General features: G+C 42.7%; 1 protein-coding gene across 2 annotated transcripts in view; it reads right to left on the reverse strand.

Moving 5' to 3' along the window:
- The window catches only part of LOC110973860 (uncharacterized), a 49,478-nt gene that overhangs the window by 7,981 nt on the left and 18,833 nt on the right, over window positions 1-22,664 (reverse strand). Inside the window, exons 4-9 of one of the 2 annotated variants that reach the window (XM_022225033.2) lie at window positions 15,323-15,780; window positions 4,704-4,928; window positions 4,036-4,222; window positions 1,337-1,533; window positions 727-931; window positions 63-166 (exon numbers count right to left, since the gene is read on the reverse strand). In XM_022225033.2, the coding sequence (XP_022080725.2) occupies window positions 63-166; window positions 727-931; window positions 1,337-1,533; window positions 4,036-4,222; window positions 4,704-4,928; window positions 15,323-15,780 (1,376 nt within the window). Of the gene's footprint in view, window positions 1-62; window positions 173-726; window positions 932-1,336; window positions 1,534-4,035; window positions 4,223-4,703; window positions 4,929-15,322; window positions 15,781-22,664 lie in introns of both variants that reach the window. The other variant, XM_022225032.2, reaches the window with a different exon arrangement.

Here is a 22,664-nt window from a genome sequence, read left to right on the forward strand (position 1 = left end):
AAACAATCTGCGTCTTTTTTTCAAAATATACAAAACAAGAAGAACCACGACCAAATTCTAACCTTTAGCTGTGGTTCGTTCAGAAGTCCTTCAACGAGGGAAATGATACTTGCAACTGCTGGCCTGAAGAGTTGCTGCATGCCCTCTGGAGTGAAACGCAGCATACCTGGAACTCAACATACGAAAAATCAGAAACTCAGGTGCCACATGAGTTTTTTTTTTATACCCTTATGATGCCGGACTAATCAAAAATATTACTTTGAACATCCAATTCATTGTCCAATTCAGTAACCAGCACTCCATCACTTGAGCAATCATGTCGCACACAGGCAGTTTCTATAATTTGTTAGCAGTTAATTTGGAGACCTCAGAAATGAGGCTAGATAGCTCCAACGGTAAAGCACCTGTTAGCATTCAGGAGTCTGTAGGTTCGAATACAACTTAAAGTTTTTTTTTTTCATACAACTATCATATGAAAAAGCTTGGTTAAAGGTCAGGAGAAGCCATGTTCTTATGCTGAAATAAAACTTTTATTTAATGCTACTTGTAAGAGACTATATGAGCAACAGCAATCACACTTCCAGAAAGTCGTCTGTCCTCTGTAAAGAAAAAACTGTATAATGATGACGTGATCTTGCCAAGTTGCCCAGATCTAATTTTAAGTATTTCCGTGTGGTTCCTAAAACTGGGGTGTGGAGGGAATTCCATGCTGAGTTGTTCCAATACCTTGGGCCGACCATGTCACATTTTGGCTTCGGTAGTTCCAGATGGCATCCTCCACGGTGCTCGTCTCTCTAGTGTACTTCTTGTAGTAGTCGATGAAGGAGAAGGGCAGGGAGACGTTCAGAGGGTTGTTCTTGTAGGGGTTGACGTTGCGCTTGCGTGACTCAAAGGCAATCATGAGGTCCACCCAGCCTGCGGGCCTCTTGATCTGGAGGGAAACCAGGAACACAGACGTGATTGTAAAACGATAAAAAGAGTGTTCCACAGCAAACAAGGGTCATGACGGTACATCTCTGTTCTCACTTTTCTAAACACTGTGGTTCCCAATTGACAAGTGATCTTAGTTGGGAACATTGTATAGCGTTCCAACTTTTGAGACACTCCCTAATTCCCTAATACCGCCAAGAAGCCATCTTGGTTTAACTACATTGCTCCACCTTCAATAAAGATCATTCACCTGATGCCTATTTACTTTTTCCCCAAAGAAAAATTCTTATTACTCAAATCACAGTCGATGGAAATGCCCCCTAAATAAAAATTAAAAACCGAGTAAGTTATCCGAGTTGTTGGAGCAGAATTCTCTAGGTTCAGGGTCTGAATCCCACTGGATCACCTTAAACTCCTCGATGAAGTCCTCGCCGAAAATTTCTACCAGGAGCTTCTCAAACTCGGCGTCCACGCAGACTGAGCCGTACATGCCGCCCGATGCCTTGTGCAGCTCCTTCAGCGAGCCCCCTTCGTCCTCCTCCACCTCGTGGACGGTGATGTCCACAGTGCCCCCACCACAGTCCACCACCATGTAGCGGGTTCCTGGAGTTTTAAGGGGGGAGATGGGGGTAGGAATCATTTTAAGGGACCATATGGGGCCCTGATCTCACCCGGGGTCTGACACCCCTCCCCCCCCCGCCAAGTTGCAGCATCAGATCCCTGAGGTCCTCAAACAAGTGAATTTCGAGAAAAGAGGAAACTCTCATCCAATACGGACGATTCACAGTAGTGCACTTCCAAGAGTTTGCAATGTGTTGACCAATCACAATGCGCGGAATTTGTCGACCAAATATGCATTTGGAAATGGTCGATCGATTTTGCACACTGTGATTGTTCAACTTGTTGCTTAATCTTGGAGGCACACTATAGTGAATCGCCCATATTCAGCTGTCCCTTTAACCATATGCTGCTGGGTTTAATTTGAAGTTACATGTACATGACATATTCCCGGGGGATTTCAAAGATTTTCCATTTCAAAATTCTTCAAAAATTCAGTAACTTTATTTACTGGATGTTTACGTCCACACAAATGACTGTCTGGTGGCTACTCTAATCCGACAAACAACATCTATAGACACCCGAGTATTTCAGCCAGGCCTTTTCAAAAGCGGACCAGATTAGCATGCAGCGGTATTGTATCGCTCTTCCCAGGAGCACTGGAGTGCTTTTGTCCCCAATGGTAATCCGCTCGCACTGAATGCCACAAACAGTAATACAATCTCTCAAAATAAGGACAGACTTCCTCCACTACTGACGACTGAAAAATGTTGGCAATTCCCAGCAGCCCTGTCTTTTGTTCCGAGTACGGTCTTTGTTACAAGGTCAAACTCCTTTGTCAGATTTCGGGCACCCTGGCTTTGCATATAAAGCCAAAGTCTCTGGTTCCGGGCAACCTGGCAAGAAGTGGTTAACATCTTCCAGGCAAGAGCCCCCCAAAACGCTGCATCAGATCCCTTGACTACTGGGTCCACAAAATACACAAAAACTTGATAAGAATTTATCAGCCATCTTGATTCAAATTTTGACCAGAAATATGACTGAAACATGATCGGAACTGATGGTTCAGGTCAACACTAAATAAGAATAAAATAACCGACACAGTCCCCACTTTGGGGGATTTCTTTGGAGGAGAACACAATGTACTTTCTGGGGGCCAACGACCTGGGATTGGGAGGGTCCTGGTCATCAGAAAATCTGGAAACTTGACTTTTAGGAGTCACGGCACAGCTGCACACAGACAGAGATGGATGACCGGATTTACAGGAGCAAAAAAAAAAGAAGGATTTTGTGCGAATCCCCGGAGGGAGCACATTGATCCTAGGGTACCTTGGGGCAGGCCTTACCAGTAGTTGGGCTGGATGCTGTGAAGTGACATGGGTGGAGAACCAGGTTGAGTGGTTATTGATGCATTAAAGCCTCTAGAGTTGTAACCAATTGGTTTTTTAAAGCAACTCTGATCCAAAGCTCTCAAATTTCTTTCTGTTTTGGCGGTTCTTTTTTTGACAATTCAGGCAGGCACCAGACTCAAGAAATAAATACTAGCACAAATTTAAAAAAAAAAATAGTTTGTCTTCTCTATGTATACTGTTTCCACAAGATGTCACTTTTCCCTTGCCTGGAAAAGTTAAGTTCCGACAAAAAAAAAGACCCCACCCCCACAAGAAAAACCTTCCTCCTACAACAAACACACATTTGTTCCGGACTCATAAACAAAATTCAACTTTCCCTCTTTTGAAAGGGCATCATCCCTGGTCCCAATAGAATTGAACATGACTGATATATGGGGAACCACACCAATGACCACAGCATGAATGGCTATCTTTGTTCCCCCGGCCTCGCCGAGGGGGGCAGAAAAACAGGCCTACCGGCAACGAGGGACTCACTGCAGGCCAAGAAATGCCAAAATCTGCCCCGGTTTAGCAAACACCACTGAGCACACCCATGTACTAAGCAGCACGTGTCTAACCACTGGCCTGGATTCCCACAAACAAAGCCCTGTTCAATTCCCGCTGGACAAATCACATTGTACAGCTATTGGTAGGATACCAGTCGAGGCAATATCGGCAATATCACACCCAAGCATTTACACACTATCTTCAAACTGACTGTATTTAAACACGCATCCTCCCCTGTCCAGTTTGAAATTTTTGTAAAAGTCTGAAATGTGCACCAACAGAATAGCTTCGCGGTTTAATTATCCTCTTTTACTGGCCATTTGTTTTTGCACTGAATCGACCAAATAATGTGCGATTCCTCAAACTTTCAAAACTACGTAGATGAGTGAGCCGGCTAATTGTTCAGTAGACGTCTCATTTTACTGAACCCAAAGTTAACTTTGTACAAAAAGACGCAGCACTGAAACCACTGTTTAAAAAACAAGCCCTTTCCACTGAAACCCTTAATCTTGGTGTGAGAAAATTTTGTGACTTTTAATTCTTTTTTTCCCCAGTCCTTTAGTATTCCATTCAGGGAGTTGAATGTTTTTTTTCTTGAACTTCAGTGGTTTCTGAAACAGTATAGTATCCCGACTCTTTTCCAACCTACCGTGTCTGATGTTTTCCGCCACCTGGCTGTTGGACTTCTCCGGATTGTCCCTCATCCACTTCCGACGCTGTGAGAGATGCTCCGGCACCAGCTCCCTCATCCTCAACTTCCGGATGCAGATGGAGGCTGCCTCAGGCTCCAGGGCAATCAGCAGCTGCTCTGGGAAGGAGGGTGAGGCCAGGCCCGCCTGAAATTTTTTACAAATACCCCAAAAAGTTGAAAAAACTTTGCGGCAGGCAACAGTCAATCGACGAGTAAGAGTCTAGGTGAACCTCAAAACTCAGATTTCGAACTTTGGAAAAACGAACTGTTACCATTGGAAACAAGAAACACCATGTGGGAACGGCGGGTTCCCATATCAACATCTTTTTATGAATGTGTTTGCTGATTTGGCCTCAGCCTATTCCAACCGGCTATAAGCCGTGTCTGAATGTTACGGCAGTGGCTTGAGATAATATCAGGCTGCATTCACTTCCCATGGTTGTGAGTACTAGCCTCAACCTCAGCCACTCATTTCAGACAAGGCTGCATGCCTACCAAGAATTTAGCCAGTTCCCAATCAACAGAGAACTTCAAAAGGACCAGGAGCGGTCCAAGTTTTGAGACAAAGAGAACGAAACCATCTCAAAAATTATTGACAGAGGAAAAAAAAAAAAGCTTGGATTTACCCTGTAGGCTGCCTCCCTCATGAACTGCTTGGCCGGCTGCTTCCAAATGGCAGGGACGGTCAGCACCCAGCGGATTTCGCCCGGGTCAAACCGGCCGTCGTTGGACTGGTCACACAGCTCCTCCACGGCATGCTCTCGGAAGAAGCGCAGTGCGTGCTCAAACACTTTGATGGCGGGGAGTCTCTGTCCGTTAGCAGCCGTCAGCTCGGTCTCCAGGTTGAGATTCTAAAGGAAAAAAAGGAGACACGAAAACTGGCATCGTCAGCCCAACTAAGTTTCTCGGTGTACTCCGTGGATACTTACAACTTGCCACATTTAATGAACATTTGTGAGCTTATGAAATTCCCTTATATAACACAAAGCGAGTAACAACACCCAAAATATTGCCATGTAGCAATTAATTTGTCTTTTTTGTAGCTTAAATTATTTTTAAAAAGCTTGACTAGTTTCAATCCAGAACCATATACTAATGTGATTGGTATGCTACCCACAGCTTCTATTAACAATTTACTAAAAGGTCTGGGTTCTGTTTCCTCAAAGTATGACCTCACGAAGCCACCCTGCTTAGCAAAAAAAGTTACCTGGTGTAAAATACAGACATTTTATTCAATGTCACCTGCAGAAACTCATAATTGATTATGAAGAGTGAACACTGCGATATATGAAAAGCTGTCAAAAAGACAATGTGTACTCTAAAAGCAGGCCCCTACTTTTTCCAAAACACTGGCACTGTTCCAAGGCAAGCAGCAAAGCAACTCTCATGAAATTCTTGCTACTACCAGCACAGATGGACGTTCACCACACATGCATATATATTGCGGGGCGATAAATCCCATGGCGACCAAGGAGATGAGGAATGCAGTCAGGGGTAACAGTCAAACCACAGAGACAGGGAAAGGGGGGAAAAACTGAGATAAAAAGACAGAGTACACCCAACCAACCACCTGTCAATACGCCAGCTCTTTGAACTTGTGGGTGTCTTGTTTTTGACTTCAAACTCACTAGGGATTCTAGAAAAGTCCCAATTGTTGACTCTTGTCATGGTTTGTTACATTATAAGGACTCTTGGTTCCACTAACGCCTCACGATGGAGGAGTGCTGCCTGTGTACTTTCAATTCTAGGCAAGTGTATGACCCTGTCTCCCCCTACCTAGGATCATTTGGCAGTTAAGTTGGTGTTGGTTCTCTCCAAACCCAGTTCTGTCTTTTCTTGCAATTTGTGCTACAAATCATTTTTATTTAGCAGGGGAGATGGTATACAAACATCCGCATAGCTTCAGGAGGTATCGTGTGTGCTATATCGCGCTAAACCTGGTGGACCGGAATCACTAGTAGAGATGCCGGGATGTTAGAGATACTTGGGGCCACACGTTGTCAACCATATACACTGTGGTCTGAATCTCTGCCCTTGCAACTTGCAGGTGCGGAAAAGCACTATGCCTAGTAACTAAAAGTGATAATGGGTAGACCCCCTTAAAAGCATAGGCTGTGAGCAGCAAGTGTACGTGACTCAAATGACCTTGTATACTATGAAACTTAATGCAATGTTACAGCCGCAGTGCATTGTAGTGTACGCACAATTTTTCTTCACTAGTAACCCATGCACTGCATGCAACCCACTGTGCCTCACGCCTTGTAGAGTGCCATGCACAGCATCATACTTAAACCACGTAAGAAGAACAAGTAAACAACAGAATCAAAATACTACAATTGCTGATTTTCAAATCTTCAAATCAAATTTTTGGAGGGAAGCAAGGGGGGTCGATGATGAGAACATACCTGACCTTAATTTCAAAAGAGAAAACAGGGGTCAGGTGTAAATTGCTCTTCTCAAACTACAAATTTTCAATGGGATTGACTTGATGCAGTGGCACTAAGTGGAAGCTCAGATATCCCTAATTGGGCTGTACTGGTACCCTGGCTGAGGACCAGGGACCCTGGGATGAATTATGACTGAAGAGGCTTTGCCGAGGGACAAAAAAGTGGTCCTAAAATGGTCCAATGGTGGATGCCTGGGGAATGATGGATGTTTGCCTGAGGAATGTTAAAAGCTTTTTTGATGGTGGTAACATGAACCTCACGATAATTTTTTTTTTTCTGGAGATTACAAAGTCGGTGACAAGTAAATTGATTGAGAATCTTTTCTTTTCTGTTCCATATCTTCTGGCACACTCCCTGAAGACGAGCTTGGTCATTGAACCTCCCTTCTGATAGTCACTTGTCAAGGCAAGCGGTGTGGTATAAATTTCATTCCCGTCAGTCGCCAGGTGAGGGCTGTTTATATATTTGAGCAATATTTTCAGAAACGAGGCTTGGGGATTGTTTATTTACAGGTGTCTGTCTGTCACAGGCCTGCTGGCAAGATTTTGTTCTTTTGTTGGTTTTTTAGGGGGCCTTTTTTTGGAAGAGGTACATCCAGGGAAGTAAAAGGAAAGAGACTGAAATAAGTTTTAAAAAACTCACAGTTTTGGAACAAGCATGCATTGAGTTTTTCAACTCTTGCCCACTTTCTTTCTTATTTTTTTCAATTTCCTGACAATTTTTTTGGCACAACAATCCTTGAATCTCATTTCACATGGAAACTATTTGCTTAAAATTTCAAATCTTTTCTTTTATCTCATGCGAGCAGTTGATTTCATGCAGAGCATCATGGTCAATACAGGCACCATGTATTTTTGTTTTCGTTCTTTTGTTTGTGGTGCAGGGAATTATTTATATTCTATTGTATTTTGTAAGCCTGCACAGAATTACCATTTGAATACTGTGCAGATTCATGCATTGAAAATCTGCACTCCAGGAAGACAAGTTCCTTTATCCCAAACTCTATCTTTTCCCGAGACCAATTAAAAAAAAAAGGTAAATGACAAATTGATTGGGTTCCTCCAACGGACAAATATTTGACTTCAACCAGTAACCGGTCTCACATAGATTTTCCTAATGGAAGCCAACATTTAGCGGTAGGCACCAGCTGTTATGATAATGACGGCAACTTTTCTGTGCGAACCATTTCCTGACCAATATATTGATTGTCTACAATTCAATTTTCGAGGTTGACTGGCCTCTGTGCAGCTACACCTTAGATTTAATGCCTTCAGGCAATTTTGAAGATCTTCAACACGAACCGCTGTTTAAATGGGCCATGCTCAGGATTGTTTGGAGCTGAGATTTTTAAACTCTGGCTCCAAAGAGGATTGGTGGGAAACAGATTACCCTAACCAGGGTAATTTGTCACGGGAGTGGCAGAAGCTTTGAACAAAGAGAAAAATCTACGGGTCGGAACAAAACTGATCTAAGCCAAAGATGAATATGAAGATTAAGATTAAGTCTTGATCTAGAAAAGAATTCCAAAGTCCTACTGATGAAGTTATTAAATTTTATCTTTTTTTCTGGACGTATTATAAAAATTTAAAACAACTTATCAAATGTCTTGCGATTGACACCCCTGGTAATATGAAAAGTCCATGACCATTTGCTAACAAGCATGATTTCAATGGTAAGTTGACAACAAAGGCAGTAGTGGGCTCAAAACAAATCATTTACAGCACAGGGGCGATAAAATCCCCCAAAAGCATTGTAAAAAGACAACTTGCTAATGGCCAGGACCTGGCCAAACTGGGCCTGACTCCAGGCTCCGTAATTTTATTTATTTGAAGGTGGTCGGGCAAACTGAACCAACCCTTTAATGTCCAACATCTTCGATTTGGAAAGTTGGAAAGGGGAAAAAGCCCACAGGTGAAGAGATTTATGGGACAATTTTCCTTTTTTGAGCAAGAGCCAGAGAAGAAAGAACTGCAGGTATGGTTATGGTATCCCAAGGTGGCCACTGCAAATTTCTTCAATGAGGATTTATAGAACCGCAAGCCCAAAAATGATTAATTTGTTTGACAGGATCAGCTTCAAATGGAAGTGGAAGGGGGGGGGGAATCAATATGAGAAGACCATCTGTCAAATTCTGAGATAAACACAATGTCATGTTGAAAAGAATATATTCCATGCTATTTCTAGAAGAAGGAGAAATGTACAGCAGTCTGACAATTGGGCCAGAAAAACAAGTCCTGATGCTTGGCAATATTCTCCTCAGAAGACACTTGGAACAGAAAACAACATTACGGTTAAGGGGTTACCAAGGCTCAGAGCAGCGACCAATTTGGCAGATTTGTGAAGTACTGAAATTTGTTAAGCGCTGCGAATGGCTGTTTAGCAGAGGCAGGTTACCAACAAAACTATGCCAAGATGGATACTGTTTAGTAACTGGTTCTCAGCTGATCTGTGCAATTTAGCACACAAATTCCTTCATCATCATTTTCTACAGAGGCACTCAGTTGAGATGAAACCCAGGTAACAGAAGTCCTTCAAAAAGTGCACTGATACCGGATCTCCCAAGTTTTCTTCTGCCTACATCAATTGTGAGGCAGCCCACCTCACTAGAGACCACCTCAGCTGTTCTGGGCCATTGTAAATTGCACCCTCAACAGAAATCCAACAATTTTGTGAAAGAGTTCTCATCCTGTATTTTTTTAACATGAAATAAATGGGAAGATTTTCAACTATTGTTTCTAAATCTACATTATTCATACACTGCTTACAATGACAGGCATTTTATGGTCAGATTGTAAAAAACCTGCCACACACCCCTCTCAACAAAAATGGGTTGACCTGCTTAACATATGGCTTTTCTGACTTCCAAGCACACTCCCTCTCCGAGTAAGTACTTGTGAAAAAAAAATTGCATTAGATGTGAAACTGTTAAGAAATACTGAGGTATGAAATGCATCTGTCGACAATTAGTGATACAATGCTTTCAAAGGGAACCTACATATACTCATAACAATAAAAGCACTACTCACCTTTTTTCTGTGGGTGAAGTGAATTATGTCACCACTTTACTACTCAAAACTATTTAACCATGGGTGACATGAAATGTGAGAAAGTTACTCCGCCTAAATATAGAGTCCGCCTACATGCAAAAATGTGGTGCTGGAGAAATAAGTGTTGAATTCCTTGTGTATGGGTGAAGTGTGGAGCAATTTCAGAGATGACAGATTGACCATGATCGTACAACAAACCAAATGGGATTTTCTCAACAAAACAGAGATGCCATGGCTTTGACCATATTACTATGAACCAATTGCCCCACCTTAAAAGATATTGATGCCTGCTTTTTTAACATTTCTCCAAAATATAGAAACTACAAAGCATGGTTAAAATATTTACAGATCAAGAAAAGGGAGGGTGAAATGTGTCTAAAATATAAGTTACCGTAATGTCTACATTTGCGTAGCTGTACACTGTACACGTATTCCTACAAATGGAAAGATTCTTTTTCAAGGAACGAACACCGAAGACAGGCAGTCTCTCCGTTATAAAGATAAGGTCTTCAAAAAAGTGCACACATCTGAAACACTGGAAACTTTGTTACATCACATTTGAGACGGGAACAAGCCTGGGAAATCTTTTCATGAGTATCATTTGTGTCATGAAAACAATTGGAAACTGCATAAGTGCTACAGACAAACTCATGAGAGTCAGGTTTACGGATCTGGTATGAAAATACCTGCACAACCATCAAACATGTATACACTGTGCTGATTGAAAGATTGTACCAACATTGACTTTAAGAGCAACCAAAGTTCCCAAACTTTCCTCTCTTCACCGTTTGTGAGCCTACTGCTCGGACAGTTTACTCATTATAGGGTCACTTATAATCAGCACATGCACAGTAAGGTAGTCGACCATGGGAAAAGATGACATTGACACACTGAAACAACAAGATGCCAGACGGCACGTCAGTCCCCCCCCCAAGCTTTTGCCACTGACCTTAAGAACACAGTGGACCAGGCCAGACCAGGAAGTAACAAGCCCTCTGGGCAAGTTTGAAACAAGTCGTCCCTTGATAAGCAGGCACACAAACAACAAGGGTTTTAGCTTTAAACTGTCCTAACCCCCCCCCCAAAAAAGGTGTGAAAAAGATCAAATTTTTGAGTGCCCGGGGATTGGTTGGAATTTTGGTGGACAAAACAGCAGGGCAAGTGATCTAGGAGAGAATTGATGGGGGAAATCCACTGAGACTATTCAGGCTACACAATTTGTAAGTTTTTTTCTGGCGGCAGGTTTTAGATGAGGTCCAACAAATTAGATTCTACTTCTAGTGCCTTTCTCCTGTCCAGACGAGCATTCCACAAAAGTGCATAGGTCTGCAGAAACAGGAGGTCGAGAAGAAATAAGAGGCAGCAATGGGATTTTGACTTTACACAGGAATGCTTTCACTTAGAACTGCATGATGGCACATTTAGATCAACGCTTAGAACAACACCTTTTCAGGTCAACAAAAAATGGTCAACCAATGTGAGGCTGCAATATGCAAGGTTCTTCTAGGTTCTGAGTTTTCGAGATTTGCTATAATGTGGCAGAGGGTGTGGTTTATTACTGCACGCTATGCCACAGGTTTATGAATCTTCCCTCAAATAGACCTACAATATAATGACGTAAGGCAGTGTTTACCGGGGTGCATCGTGGGTGAAAGGTAGGGATGTTGCAGGAAAGCGTCGACGTGACACTTTATGTGTAACGTATACTATTTGGTGTGTGTATCAACCTGACGCGAAAAAATTTTAAAAATAAAAATGGTCCATGTGAAAATAAATAAATGGCCTTATTTTTCACGGAAATCTGTCGCCTTTTGCGGTCCTTTGGAAGTTTTAAAAAACGCAGCTCTGGCGTTCGTTGAGTGCTTAATAAACACAATGGTACACAGCAGTCCACATGGACCATTTCGGACGGTAATCGAGAATTCTTTTATTTGTTTATTTTTTTTGTGAAAGGTTGATACACACGCCATATAGTATACGTTACACACAACGTGTCACTTCGAAGCGTTCCTGCAAAATCCCCACCTTTCACCCACAATGCACCGCGGTAAACACTGCATTACATCATTATGTTGTAGGTCTATTGTCTGGTGTTCACTCACACAGAACACCCTGTAGTTCATGGACTTTTTGCACAAGATACATTACATGATCTTCAAATTGACTATTGACAAGGCCACTGTTTTTCTTGATTTTTTCAAAGCAGTTAATTCAAACATGAAACCAGTCAGTGGAATGAGAACTGCAGTTAACTTTATACCTCTAAATAAGCCAATCTCGTAAAATCAAGGCCAAAAAGATCTTGTAAGGGCTCCCCTTTTCATGAAAATCTGTTGGGCTTTCAAAATACCTGGAAAGAAATTGGAGCCTCAAAAAAAAGGAGCCTCATTACAGACCTGGAGCAGGACCCAACATATCATGGGTGACCTTGGCATACCGACACACACTATAAAAATCCATCCTGCAATAAATCATGCTACCTGCATAATTTTGGAATGGAAGATTTTTCTTTCATGCCAGTTGGTGAAACAAAAACTGCAGATTTTGTCATGCTAATACCACGTCCGCAGGGACAAAATTGGAGAAAAATGAAATATCCAATAATAATTACCAGAGGCTTAGGGGGACCACATGGTAGTTTGGGTCTATGGTATAGGTCTGTGTCTGCCTCGAGGCAATTACCCATCTCATGTGTGCGGTATCAAGTTTGATCAGCAAAAAACACTTTAACGGTGAATTGTTTGAAAAAAAAGTGGGGAAAAAAAGGAAATCATGAAGTTGGGAAATATCCTAACAAATCTCACCCCTACCTTGACACCCACAAAAAACAAAATCCAACCATACTATCCATGGCAAGTGGAAATGAGCCAAGAGGGATGAAAAATGGACCAAAACAGTGCAAAAACTGACCTCAAACAGGTCTGTCAGCACGGGGCAGTTTGTCACAAGGTGTGACGCTGGTCAAATTTAATCACTTCTGATATTTGCCAGGCTGCTTGTTTCCCCCCCCCCCCTTCAAACCTAGGACCACCTGCTCTGGGGGGGGGGGAAGGGAGGCTCTAGCATTCCACTGGGCATTCCATTCATATTTATTAGGGAGTGGGGTCAAGACAAGGGTGTGCAGTTTGGGATCAAAGGGCACCCTGTCCTCCTGACCTGTTGCCAGGAGGTCACTCTGCCCTGGATGAGGGTCAAGGGTCCGGTTGGAATGGAAAGAGTTGGGAGCCGGCTACAATTTATGAGTTCCCAACCAGGTATTTGACATCCAAGGGAACAGACCTTAACCCAAACATCTTAATTACCAAGCAAAATAGAAGCCATTGGCAAGGACTGGCTCCAGAATTCTTTCTGTGTGTGTGGGGGGGAGGCGGTCTTTGTGAATCAAATCTTCCTGGTTCTCAACCTCATATATCACTTGGTTAACTGAAAGGGTGTGGGTGAAATTTCCAATGGTTGGATAGCAAAAAAAAATCAATTGCTAAATCTGAAGGCTAAGGAAGATAAGGGAACGGGCCCAGCATTTTTAAATGAAAGATCTGGACAAACTGCATCAGTAGTCAAGACAGGTTTCAAAGACACAATCCTTAGGTTAAAGAAAGTTCCATATACCACTAGTTCGGCAGGCCAATTTTACTACTGCACATTCGGCCCCTCAGGCACATAGAATATATCACGTACTTCTGTCATTTGAAGCTACAAACATCAAGTTTTCCACTCACTGTGTCCCTCCCTTTAGTCAAATAAGAGATAAACCCAAAGGGTTTATAAAGACTTCAGCATCATTCTTATGAGCAAATGGGTACCAAGACAGGTCAAGTTGGTGGCTTCCAACTCATGAAGAGAAACTTGTAGTTCAGCGGGAGGCCTACGTGTGGAGTTACATGTACAAGCCTCCTTGTTTCAGAGAAAGGCTCTTTCCTTGTTTTTGGAAGGGACAGGTTCTGCCACTGCCCCAAGACCTAATACTCAATCAACTGTAGGACCAGCTCTGGCTATGGTCTTGGGGGAAAATGTAGGCATGCAAGGAATTTGTGGGGCTCTCCTAATTGCGGCAAAGTCCCTGGCCCTGGACACAGTCCAGAAAGAGTGCAGAGAGTGTCAGGGCTTGGCTACCAACCACCCTTACAACTGCCACATGATCACTCCTTTTCCCTAAAACATGCTCCCAAAATAGGGAAATGTTACATTTCTTATTACCAGAAACTGAATGGCCATTTGGAGATTAAATATGAATACGGGCAGAACTTTTGTTTTGTTCTAACTCCACTTCAAAGAGTAACTATGCTGTTATGTTACACCACAGAAAAATAAGACTGTACATGTACAAAATTCTTGGTAAAGTGATTGGTACATTGTTTGTACCGGTAACTTTCAGTCAGGTCCACTTCAGTTTCATTTGGAGTGTTTTCGGCTTAGTTTGTTTGTTGAGAAACACGAAATTTTGGTCTTTCTAATTTTTTTGGAAATTTTTGACAACAGTCTACACCAGAATTAATAAAAGACTGTTTGAGAGGGAAGAAAAACCTAGACATTTCTACAAAGGCGGTAACATTTTCTTCTTTATTCCAACCGCACTGACTCCACCACTGACAGAATTTTTCGTCTGTTTCTTGACTCAAAATACAATGCACATAGAAATGTGGGTCACCAGCACGGGGTCTGCATGTTTCCAGAAAAAAAAAGTAATAATAAATTATAAAATCTCTGATTTCAAAACTGTCGAAAACTATTTCCAGTTTTTTTCCTACTTAAAAAAAAAACAAAAAAACAACAACAATCAACAACTTCACAGAATGTTTCACAAAAGTATGGACTGACTGCACCTGGAATTCCTAAGCAAACAGATATATACAAACAGATGGAAATATAACAAAGACAAACATATTTTCTGAGATGTCGGCCTGTGTCATTTCCTGTTCTAGACCAAAAAGTTGGAGATAGCCCATCTAGATAGGTTTGTTGGGCACTGTGCCACAAGTATTTCAGAAATGCCAGAAAGGTGGACTGGAAATATGTAAACAAAGGAGAGGGGCCACATTTAGGGGGACACCCTGGGCGAACTTTGATATCTCCTGGTATCAATTGATTGGTCTCTGATTCATTATACCCAATAAAAGGCTTTCCAGTTGGTACTGAAGAAGGGGGAAGTGTTTAAAGGTACATGCCTGGCACGGAGAAGTCTAAATGAAGTCAGAAGGAAGGGCCTAAAAAAAATGAGAAATTAGATGAATCCATGGAAATATTCCAGGCCTGAAGAGGCAGATAAGAGTAGAAAATAGCCACATGGCAATGCAAACTGGTTTTAATATTCCACACTAATTTTCAGCAATTACTTGAAAAGTTTGGGAACACATACACATGCATTTACTGTAAATAAAGATGCGCTGGCTTGCAAAGCTGCAGATACCTGCTTTCAAGAAATAAAAATTTCTACTGTTAATGTTGAAATGACAAAGCTGTTGTTGCTGTAAACTACAGTGTAACAGAGGACGCCTGCACAAATGGTTGAGGGTACTACGAAGCTCATGTTGGTCCATGCCTGAATTGGCTTCCTCAGGCTGACGCCGATGCACATGTCTAAGGGAGGTGGCGGCATTCACCTATCACTGGCTTTCTGTTACACGTGCTATTAACAGTGGTAGCCAAAACTCTGAGCAAATATTTTTTCTCTTTGAGCCTTGACTTGGACAAACTTGGAAACAACGCAGCAAGCACAGGAGACTGACGTATGTAATTATGAAATGTACTCACTGGATCCTTGTGGAGAGCCAACTTGAACTTGTCAAAGTACAGCCACCGCAGAGCCTCGTTGTGGTCCATGTCGTGATAAGAGTCACGGGCCGTGAAGCCAAAGGAATGGAACTCACCATCGGGCCACAGCAGCAGCGTTGTGGGCGTCTTCATGTTGGTCACACCCGGGTCGCCCCCTTCCCACTTGCGCATGATCTGGATGTCGTCTGGCTCCTGGCAGAAGCTGTAGGCGTAGCCGCTGAAGGTGGTACCAAAGTCGATGGCTACCACCACCCCGAACGGCCGGCGAGGGGCCGGGGAGGGGGCCACGGGAGACCCGGGGGAGCTATGGATGGCGACTGCCTGCTCCATGCATAGGCTATTGGTGGAGGTTGGAGTGGCAGGTGCCAGATTGCTGCTATTGTTGAGGGAAAGAGCTGGCTTAACGGGGGTACTCGCAGCTGGGCCTGCTGAGGTGCCTAGCGGGCAAGGAAAAAAAATTAAGTGAAATACATGTCTGAAAATAACTGTTTAAAAAACTCTTCCTCTTGGATTCATTCTAAATAATTGCATGTCCATGTATGTGTTCATGAAGGTAATATCTCTCAATCCACACATGAACTTCTTGAGATGCCCTACTTTGCGATTAGATTGGAACTAGCAGCAAGACGGGTAAATCACTGTGCATCAAAGCTCATCCCTCCTCACCCCTGCACCACCCCCAACCCCCCCTCCAAAAAAAGAGAGGAAGAACAGCAAAGCAAAAACTTAACTACATCTTAGTTCAAAAACTGCTGTAATTTCAAAGAATAGTTTGTTTACATTCTAGCCTCAAGTAGACATGTTCTTTTCAAAATTGAAGTTGACAATGCTTGACCGTTGAGGGTCAAGGGAAATACAATGCACTGAAGTTGATGGGGGTATTAAACAGATGTGAGCGACCGGCGGCTTTGGAAGGTCTGAAATCCAAGGTTCTGCTACACTTTGGGCACAGGTGTCAGCATCAAGGGGGCACGGGTACCACCTTGATAGCCACCTCCTGGGCTCTTAAGCAAGGTCAAGGCTAGTAATCAACCCCCCCTTCTGATTTATGGCATATGATACTGGAGATACTGGTATCAGCAAGGCTACCAGCTTTTTACGTTCTGTTGGCGGCAAAGGCTTCCAACTAGAAGTAGTTTGTTAAGATCAGGGATCAGACACACCACCTCCCCCCCTCCAAACAATAAAGTTGTCATAGCAAACCTTGTTTGAAATTTATTTTCAAGTGATTTACTGCGAATGCCACTGTCTAAAGGTTGCTTGTTAACATCATGGTCAGGCCAAAGGATTAGGGTCAGACAGGGGTCAAAGCTCTTCAAACACAATATGTCTCAATAAAATTGCACATAGTTTTTTCTGCAAAAAAAAAAACCAAAACAAATGCAGGATTTGAACATGTAGACTTTGATATGCTACTCTACAGCGAAACAAATCATGCGCTAGCAAGTCTCTGAGATGGAGAAACTTGTTTCTGTGACTGCCTGTCCGAAGCCATGATCTTGTATCACATGTGCACTATGTATATGTACCAGTAGGCCTACATGTACCAATGGCCAAAGACTAAAAAAAGAACATTCGAAAAGTCAGGCTGCCTGTTTGCGATATATCGGCAATGCTGCAAATGTGGGAAACAATCAAGAATTCTGCAAAGAGGATGCCATCAGAAATCTCATCAGCTTCTCTAAGCGAATTATTTAACCACCACTTGATATTAACACATGTTAACAGCCACATCAAAAAGGCACCTGCACAAGACTGATTCCAGTCAATCACTTCACTCTTCTCCCTGTCTACAAGGGTTTCATTTATAGCTATAACCCCCCCCCCGAAACACCCCCCTCCCAAAAGGTTTCAAAGGACTGTTACCAACAGAAGTCAGTTGAAATAAGGCTAATCAAACACATATCGATAAATTAGCTACTGGTTTTTGACGAACAAACACAAGACCTGACCTGTGTAATAAAAAATTGAGGGTAGAACTATCAGAATATTAGCCAATAACATGCCTATCTGATTACGAGCTAGATGTTAACCATTATTCACCAGAAGACACAATAACACTGACAAGACCACACAATATAGGGAGCCCAGCCACATCCTCAGCAATCACTTGACTCCTATCAAAATTCACAGTCCTTCATTCAGGGGCAGATTTTGAAGAGATTAATGGTTTGTGTACACAGTGCTATTGTGGCCGGAAGAGCCCCGGTGGCTTTGTTGAACAAGAATTATTTTTTAAAAAAAGCATACAATCAATCTTGACATGGCATGATCTTGACCAGGTCCCAAACAGGGATTTTTTTGTCCTTATTCTAAAGAAATGTATCTGTTTGTTTGCTTTTTGTCTTCTGCCCACTCTTTGGCCATACTTCACTTGTTTTAGAAAAGGTCTCGCTGAAATCTTGACAAAGGCAACCTCGCAGTTGCTCTAAAAAAACACACCGAAAAATCGGGGAAAAAAAGAAACCCAAAACTGGTACACTGTAGTTATGTCTGCAGAAGAGAAGTGTGAAGTACACAGTGTGAAGGACTGTGTGCCCTATCACGTGGGTAAGAGCTTCATTTTCTGCAATAAAATATGATGCTCCCTGATCTCCTTACACAGTCAACACAGCCCAGGAAAGTATGACACACAACTTGTAAATCTTCCCAACCGATCAGGGGACTGTTAGTGCCTCATGCTGTGCTGTTTAGTTGGGGCCAGCGATCCCATCCTGAAAAGCCAGGATGGAATCACAGAAGAAAAAAAAAAATTTTTTTTCTCTTTAAATTTTTTTTCTCACTCTCAGCGCACAGCCGCACACCTAGTACCTATGTGGGAACACGTGAGACAGATCACATCAACTTGGTTGCCATGGCAACTGTGCCAGCCTTGAAGGACATCCATTTATAGACTGGGTATACCCGTACATGTGTGCACACTTCCATGTACACTGTACACACATCCATGTACATGTACAGTGTAGGTGTATCTACACATATGCTGGGAAAACCACAAAGATTATGTCCCCTTCCGAGGGGAACACAACTAGACAGAGTGCAAGTACAGTACATCCCACCAGCACTGTTGGTTGGAAAATCCGGGACAATGGGCAACAGTTTTGAAGAGTGGCATGCCGCTAAGGTACTGCTCAAGACCAGGCCAGCTTTTTGGGATGGATTTGGTGTTTTTGATGTGCGTGGCTCCCCTGGCTAATTGAATAAATCAACAGGCAAATATTACAGGGACTTAAAGGTCAAATTCCTCGAGGCATGAGGACCAAAAAGTGGGTTCTTCAACTTACAATCTGCAGAGAGGGATGACTCCCAATGTTCTTGGCTTAAACATGTTCATGTACGCTTGTATCACGGAGGTTGTTGGTGTATAAATCAGCACATATTGTATAAATTTGCATTTTAAAACATTTCAGCAAAACAACTGACAGATACAAGACAAGATGTATGATGGATACAAGACCTCCTAATTTAGGGGAGGGGCATAATTAAGTTAATTAAACGACACCCAAATCCTCCAACTTTTTGCAGCATTGGTACATATTAGATAACCATGATTTTACTCAAATGAAAATAAGCTTTGGAAATGCCAGTTGTCTCAATACAGTCATACTCTGGTAATGTCACCATTACGGTGTTAATAGGTCAAACGCAGGTTAAACAAAAACGGCGCGCCTGCACGCACATCCACACGTACACATAACATGACTGCCTGGGTCAGGTTGTCACCGAGGTTCATCACAAAACTATTTTTAACAAATGTACATGTAACAAATTGGCAAGTAATGCCATTCATTTCCTGCCACATACTGAACTAGAGAATTTGACATTTTTCTGAGAAAAAAATTCTTATCCAGCAAACGTAACCATTCTGAAGTAAACTTCACATGCACAGTGCATGTGCAACATGCCGACATGTACACGGACTGCCCTGCTAACTACAGGTACTTACAATCTCAACAAATTGGGCACCACCAGTTCACAAGAATAACTGGACCCTGCACCACTGTGCATGTCCAGCCACCCATACCAATATGGCATCGAGAGAAATATTTCTAAGAACTGGCTTTAAAAGTACACTCCAAGAGAATGGTGCAGTCCAAGGAAAAAAAAGTCTGCACTTAGGAGGGTTGATTACTTTGCGATAGCCTGATCCAAGCGATTTTGACAATGGAGGGGGAAAAAAGATCCCAAAACTGTAACTCGGGGTCAGAGTAGGAATGTGAACATCATTAGAACATGAAAACACAGATGTAACTTGTTAGCCTGCTCTACTGAGACAACTGACATAACACTGACATGCTGGACCACTTGCACAGAAAAAACATTCCCTAAATTGAGACTCAATAGGACTCAATACGGAGAAAAGAGCCTTTCTTTATTTTGATTAACAGTACAGTGATAACCCTCGCATTCAGGTTAGTGCCCTAAGTACATGCAGTCATGTTGTATATTTTATATTAAGGGAATAAAATTGAGCTTGGCCGGTCTTAAATGAAAACTAGCTTGGGAGAATGAACACAACTCCTGCCTGAGCCGTAGGCAAGGGCATTATTTAGCATTCATTCTCCTGACGTGGTCTTAAACTTAAGTTTAGGACCGGCAGAGCACCTAGGCCTGCATGTATTTATTCCCGTTCAAATACCTTGAGAGTCAGACAGTTCGAAAAGTTTTTTTGAATTTGTGTTCCCAACGGCTTCGTCAAACAATATTACTTCATTTTCAAAACAACCCTCGACCGGATGTGCATGTATATGCCTGTCTCAATTTCCTCATTTGGAGATTGATGTGCGCGTGGGGTATACTCAGTGAGGTGACACAGAACATGAGGAGCTAACTGGTGATTTACGAGTTCACCACCCGCCCATGTGACAGGCTCTTGACAAACAGCAAATCTGGTCCTGCACCATTAGGTAGATTTCTTCATTATTTCTTTGGAACCTGTGAAGATAAGGATGTCCATGACACTGGTCAGCTGGTCTGGCCTTGGGATAACAAACCTGAACCTGAAGGCAGCCAGTTTGCCATTCTTACACGGACCCGAAGAAAGCTCCACACTGCCCAAAGTGGGGACGCAATGGCATTACCTGTATGCACGTACAATGGACACAGAGCAGTACATGTACATGTACTTCATAACCACAGTTGGCACAGCCCAACTTTGAATGTACATGGCACGTATGTACATGTAAGAATGTACTGGTATTTTATGTACCCGCACCGTACCTTGCTGTCGGCGTCCGTTGTGGGAATTCATTTCCAGGCTGATGTTCCTCCTGCGGTTTTTCTGCCGACACCCGCACCAGGCGCGCGGCCCTTTCATGCAGCAGGACGCCATGGGACAGAGGGGGGGAAGAGGAGCCACTCCAATCAGAGCACCAAACTGCTACATCCAACGACAGACTACATGTACAATGTACATCACAGTGTACTGCACATCACAGTCACACTACACAGCCGGGTTTCCGCGCAGGCCTGTGGATGGGCCATCACACATCAAGCCAGACCCTCTCTCCCTCTCTTCCTGGCCTTAAAATTCCTGAAGTCTGGAGTGGCTGTATTCAAGAAGGGCCAGGTTCGGGCACTGGCTTGACCCCTGCGTGCTGGCAGCCCAAATCCTCAGTGACAAAACTCTTCCCCCCCAAAAAAGAGTCTTGGCAGGAACCTCCTGTCTGCAGTTCCAGACACGTTCAAGTGCTTTTTGGCCCAAAGCGAGACTTTTTACTTGTCACTGAAGGCGAATTAAAATCAAACTCCCTCACTCAAGCAAACATGATCAGTATTCCAATTTTCATGGTGTCTGATCTGTTCGTCTCCCACACCATGAATGAGTTTCTCCACTCGAGACTCGAGACTTCCCTTAACCCTCCAATTGCTCATGTCAATGGTATTTCTGACAAGCCAAAAGTCGCATCGTCCTCAGCAGACTAAAAAAAGGGCAGACTAATTTATTAGTGGGCGGGAACTTGACATTAAATCTCCCCTTTCAACAGCCTGGTAACTGATACAATAATTGCCTGTATTTAGCCCACGCCAAATTGCCAATGATACAGAAGATGGCTGGAAATGATGCCCTTCAGTCGGGTGAACATATCAAATGCCGGCACGAAGTCAGAACAGTCAAAATCTGACACCTGTCAACTAACAAAAACAAAGTCTTGATTTCTTAATTGGTTTCTCCAAATGACTGTTATGTCTACCAGCAAAAGCCAGATGTGGGAAATGTTTCCTTGTTAGTTTAATTGATATATATATCAACCAATTAAACAGACGTTTGTGTATGGATTGTTTTCCTCTGAAGATAGACGGTCTTCATCTGTAGAATCTTGCACACACTTGAGGTTTGATAATTAGAATGTTTTCACTGAATGTTGCCAAAGCTGAAAAAGCTGAAAAAAGCTGAAGGCGTTGAAGAGAAAAGATTTCCATCTTTTGATTCATCAGGGACACACACGTGAACAAAGTGTCTTGAGTGGACAATCTGGCTTACATTGGTACAAGTGAAAATTTTTCTTTCATGTTTTGTTCCTGTTTGTGTGAGTTTTTTTATGAACATGTGCACAAATTTAATTTCCTTAAAATATGAGCCCTTGAGTGACCGGAGTGTGCAGTGCTGTACGTGAATACTGAGAGATTTTTTAATTTTACGTTTTGTTCCAGAAGAACTATGGCTCAGAACAACTCAAACTTGTGGCTTTTTTTACAGTTCTATAACTGACGCATAGTATGGGACTTTAAGAACCCTTAACTTTTCAAAAGAACCTTAAATAAAAGTTAAACAGATGTCTATCGGCTATATGCCACAGCTATGTACATGTAACATTTTGTATTGGGCTGTTTCTGGCACTTACACATAATGGACACCAAAACCACTGAAGGCCTACACACTGTTATGAGCAACAGGGTGCCAGATCCCTGATTTCAGCCTGCAATGTCATGGAAAAAAAATTGAATCAGTTGAACTGGAAATGGGAGAAAAGGCTGGAGCTGACCTCACTACTACCACACCAAGCTGCAGAAAGACACAGTAATACCATGGAAATACCAGCTACACAGCCCAACCCCAAGAGCTGGTGACTGACGTCACTGCACTGCCCCAACTGATATGCCCAGCTGGGAGGCAAATTGTCTTGATCCAATTTCCCACCAATTACGCCCCAAATGAGGTCTGAGGTCCCCCAGTTTGTTTGTAAACATGAGCAGATATGACAAGGCGCGTATGAAATGGGATTTTTCATCTTGCCTCTCCCGCCATGCTTTGGTAGCTTTTCCAAAAAGCCTTAAAAAAGAGGTGAGACAAATCTCCACTTACTTTTCACGTAAAAAT

The sequence above is a fragment of the Acanthaster planci genome, linkage group LG13 (assembly GCF_054643075.1).
Source record: "Acanthaster planci isolate LZ-2023a linkage group LG13, COTS_SCS, whole genome shotgun sequence".
NCBI classification, from domain to species: Eukaryota; Metazoa; Echinodermata; class Asteroidea; order Valvatida; family Acanthasteridae; genus Acanthaster; species Acanthaster planci.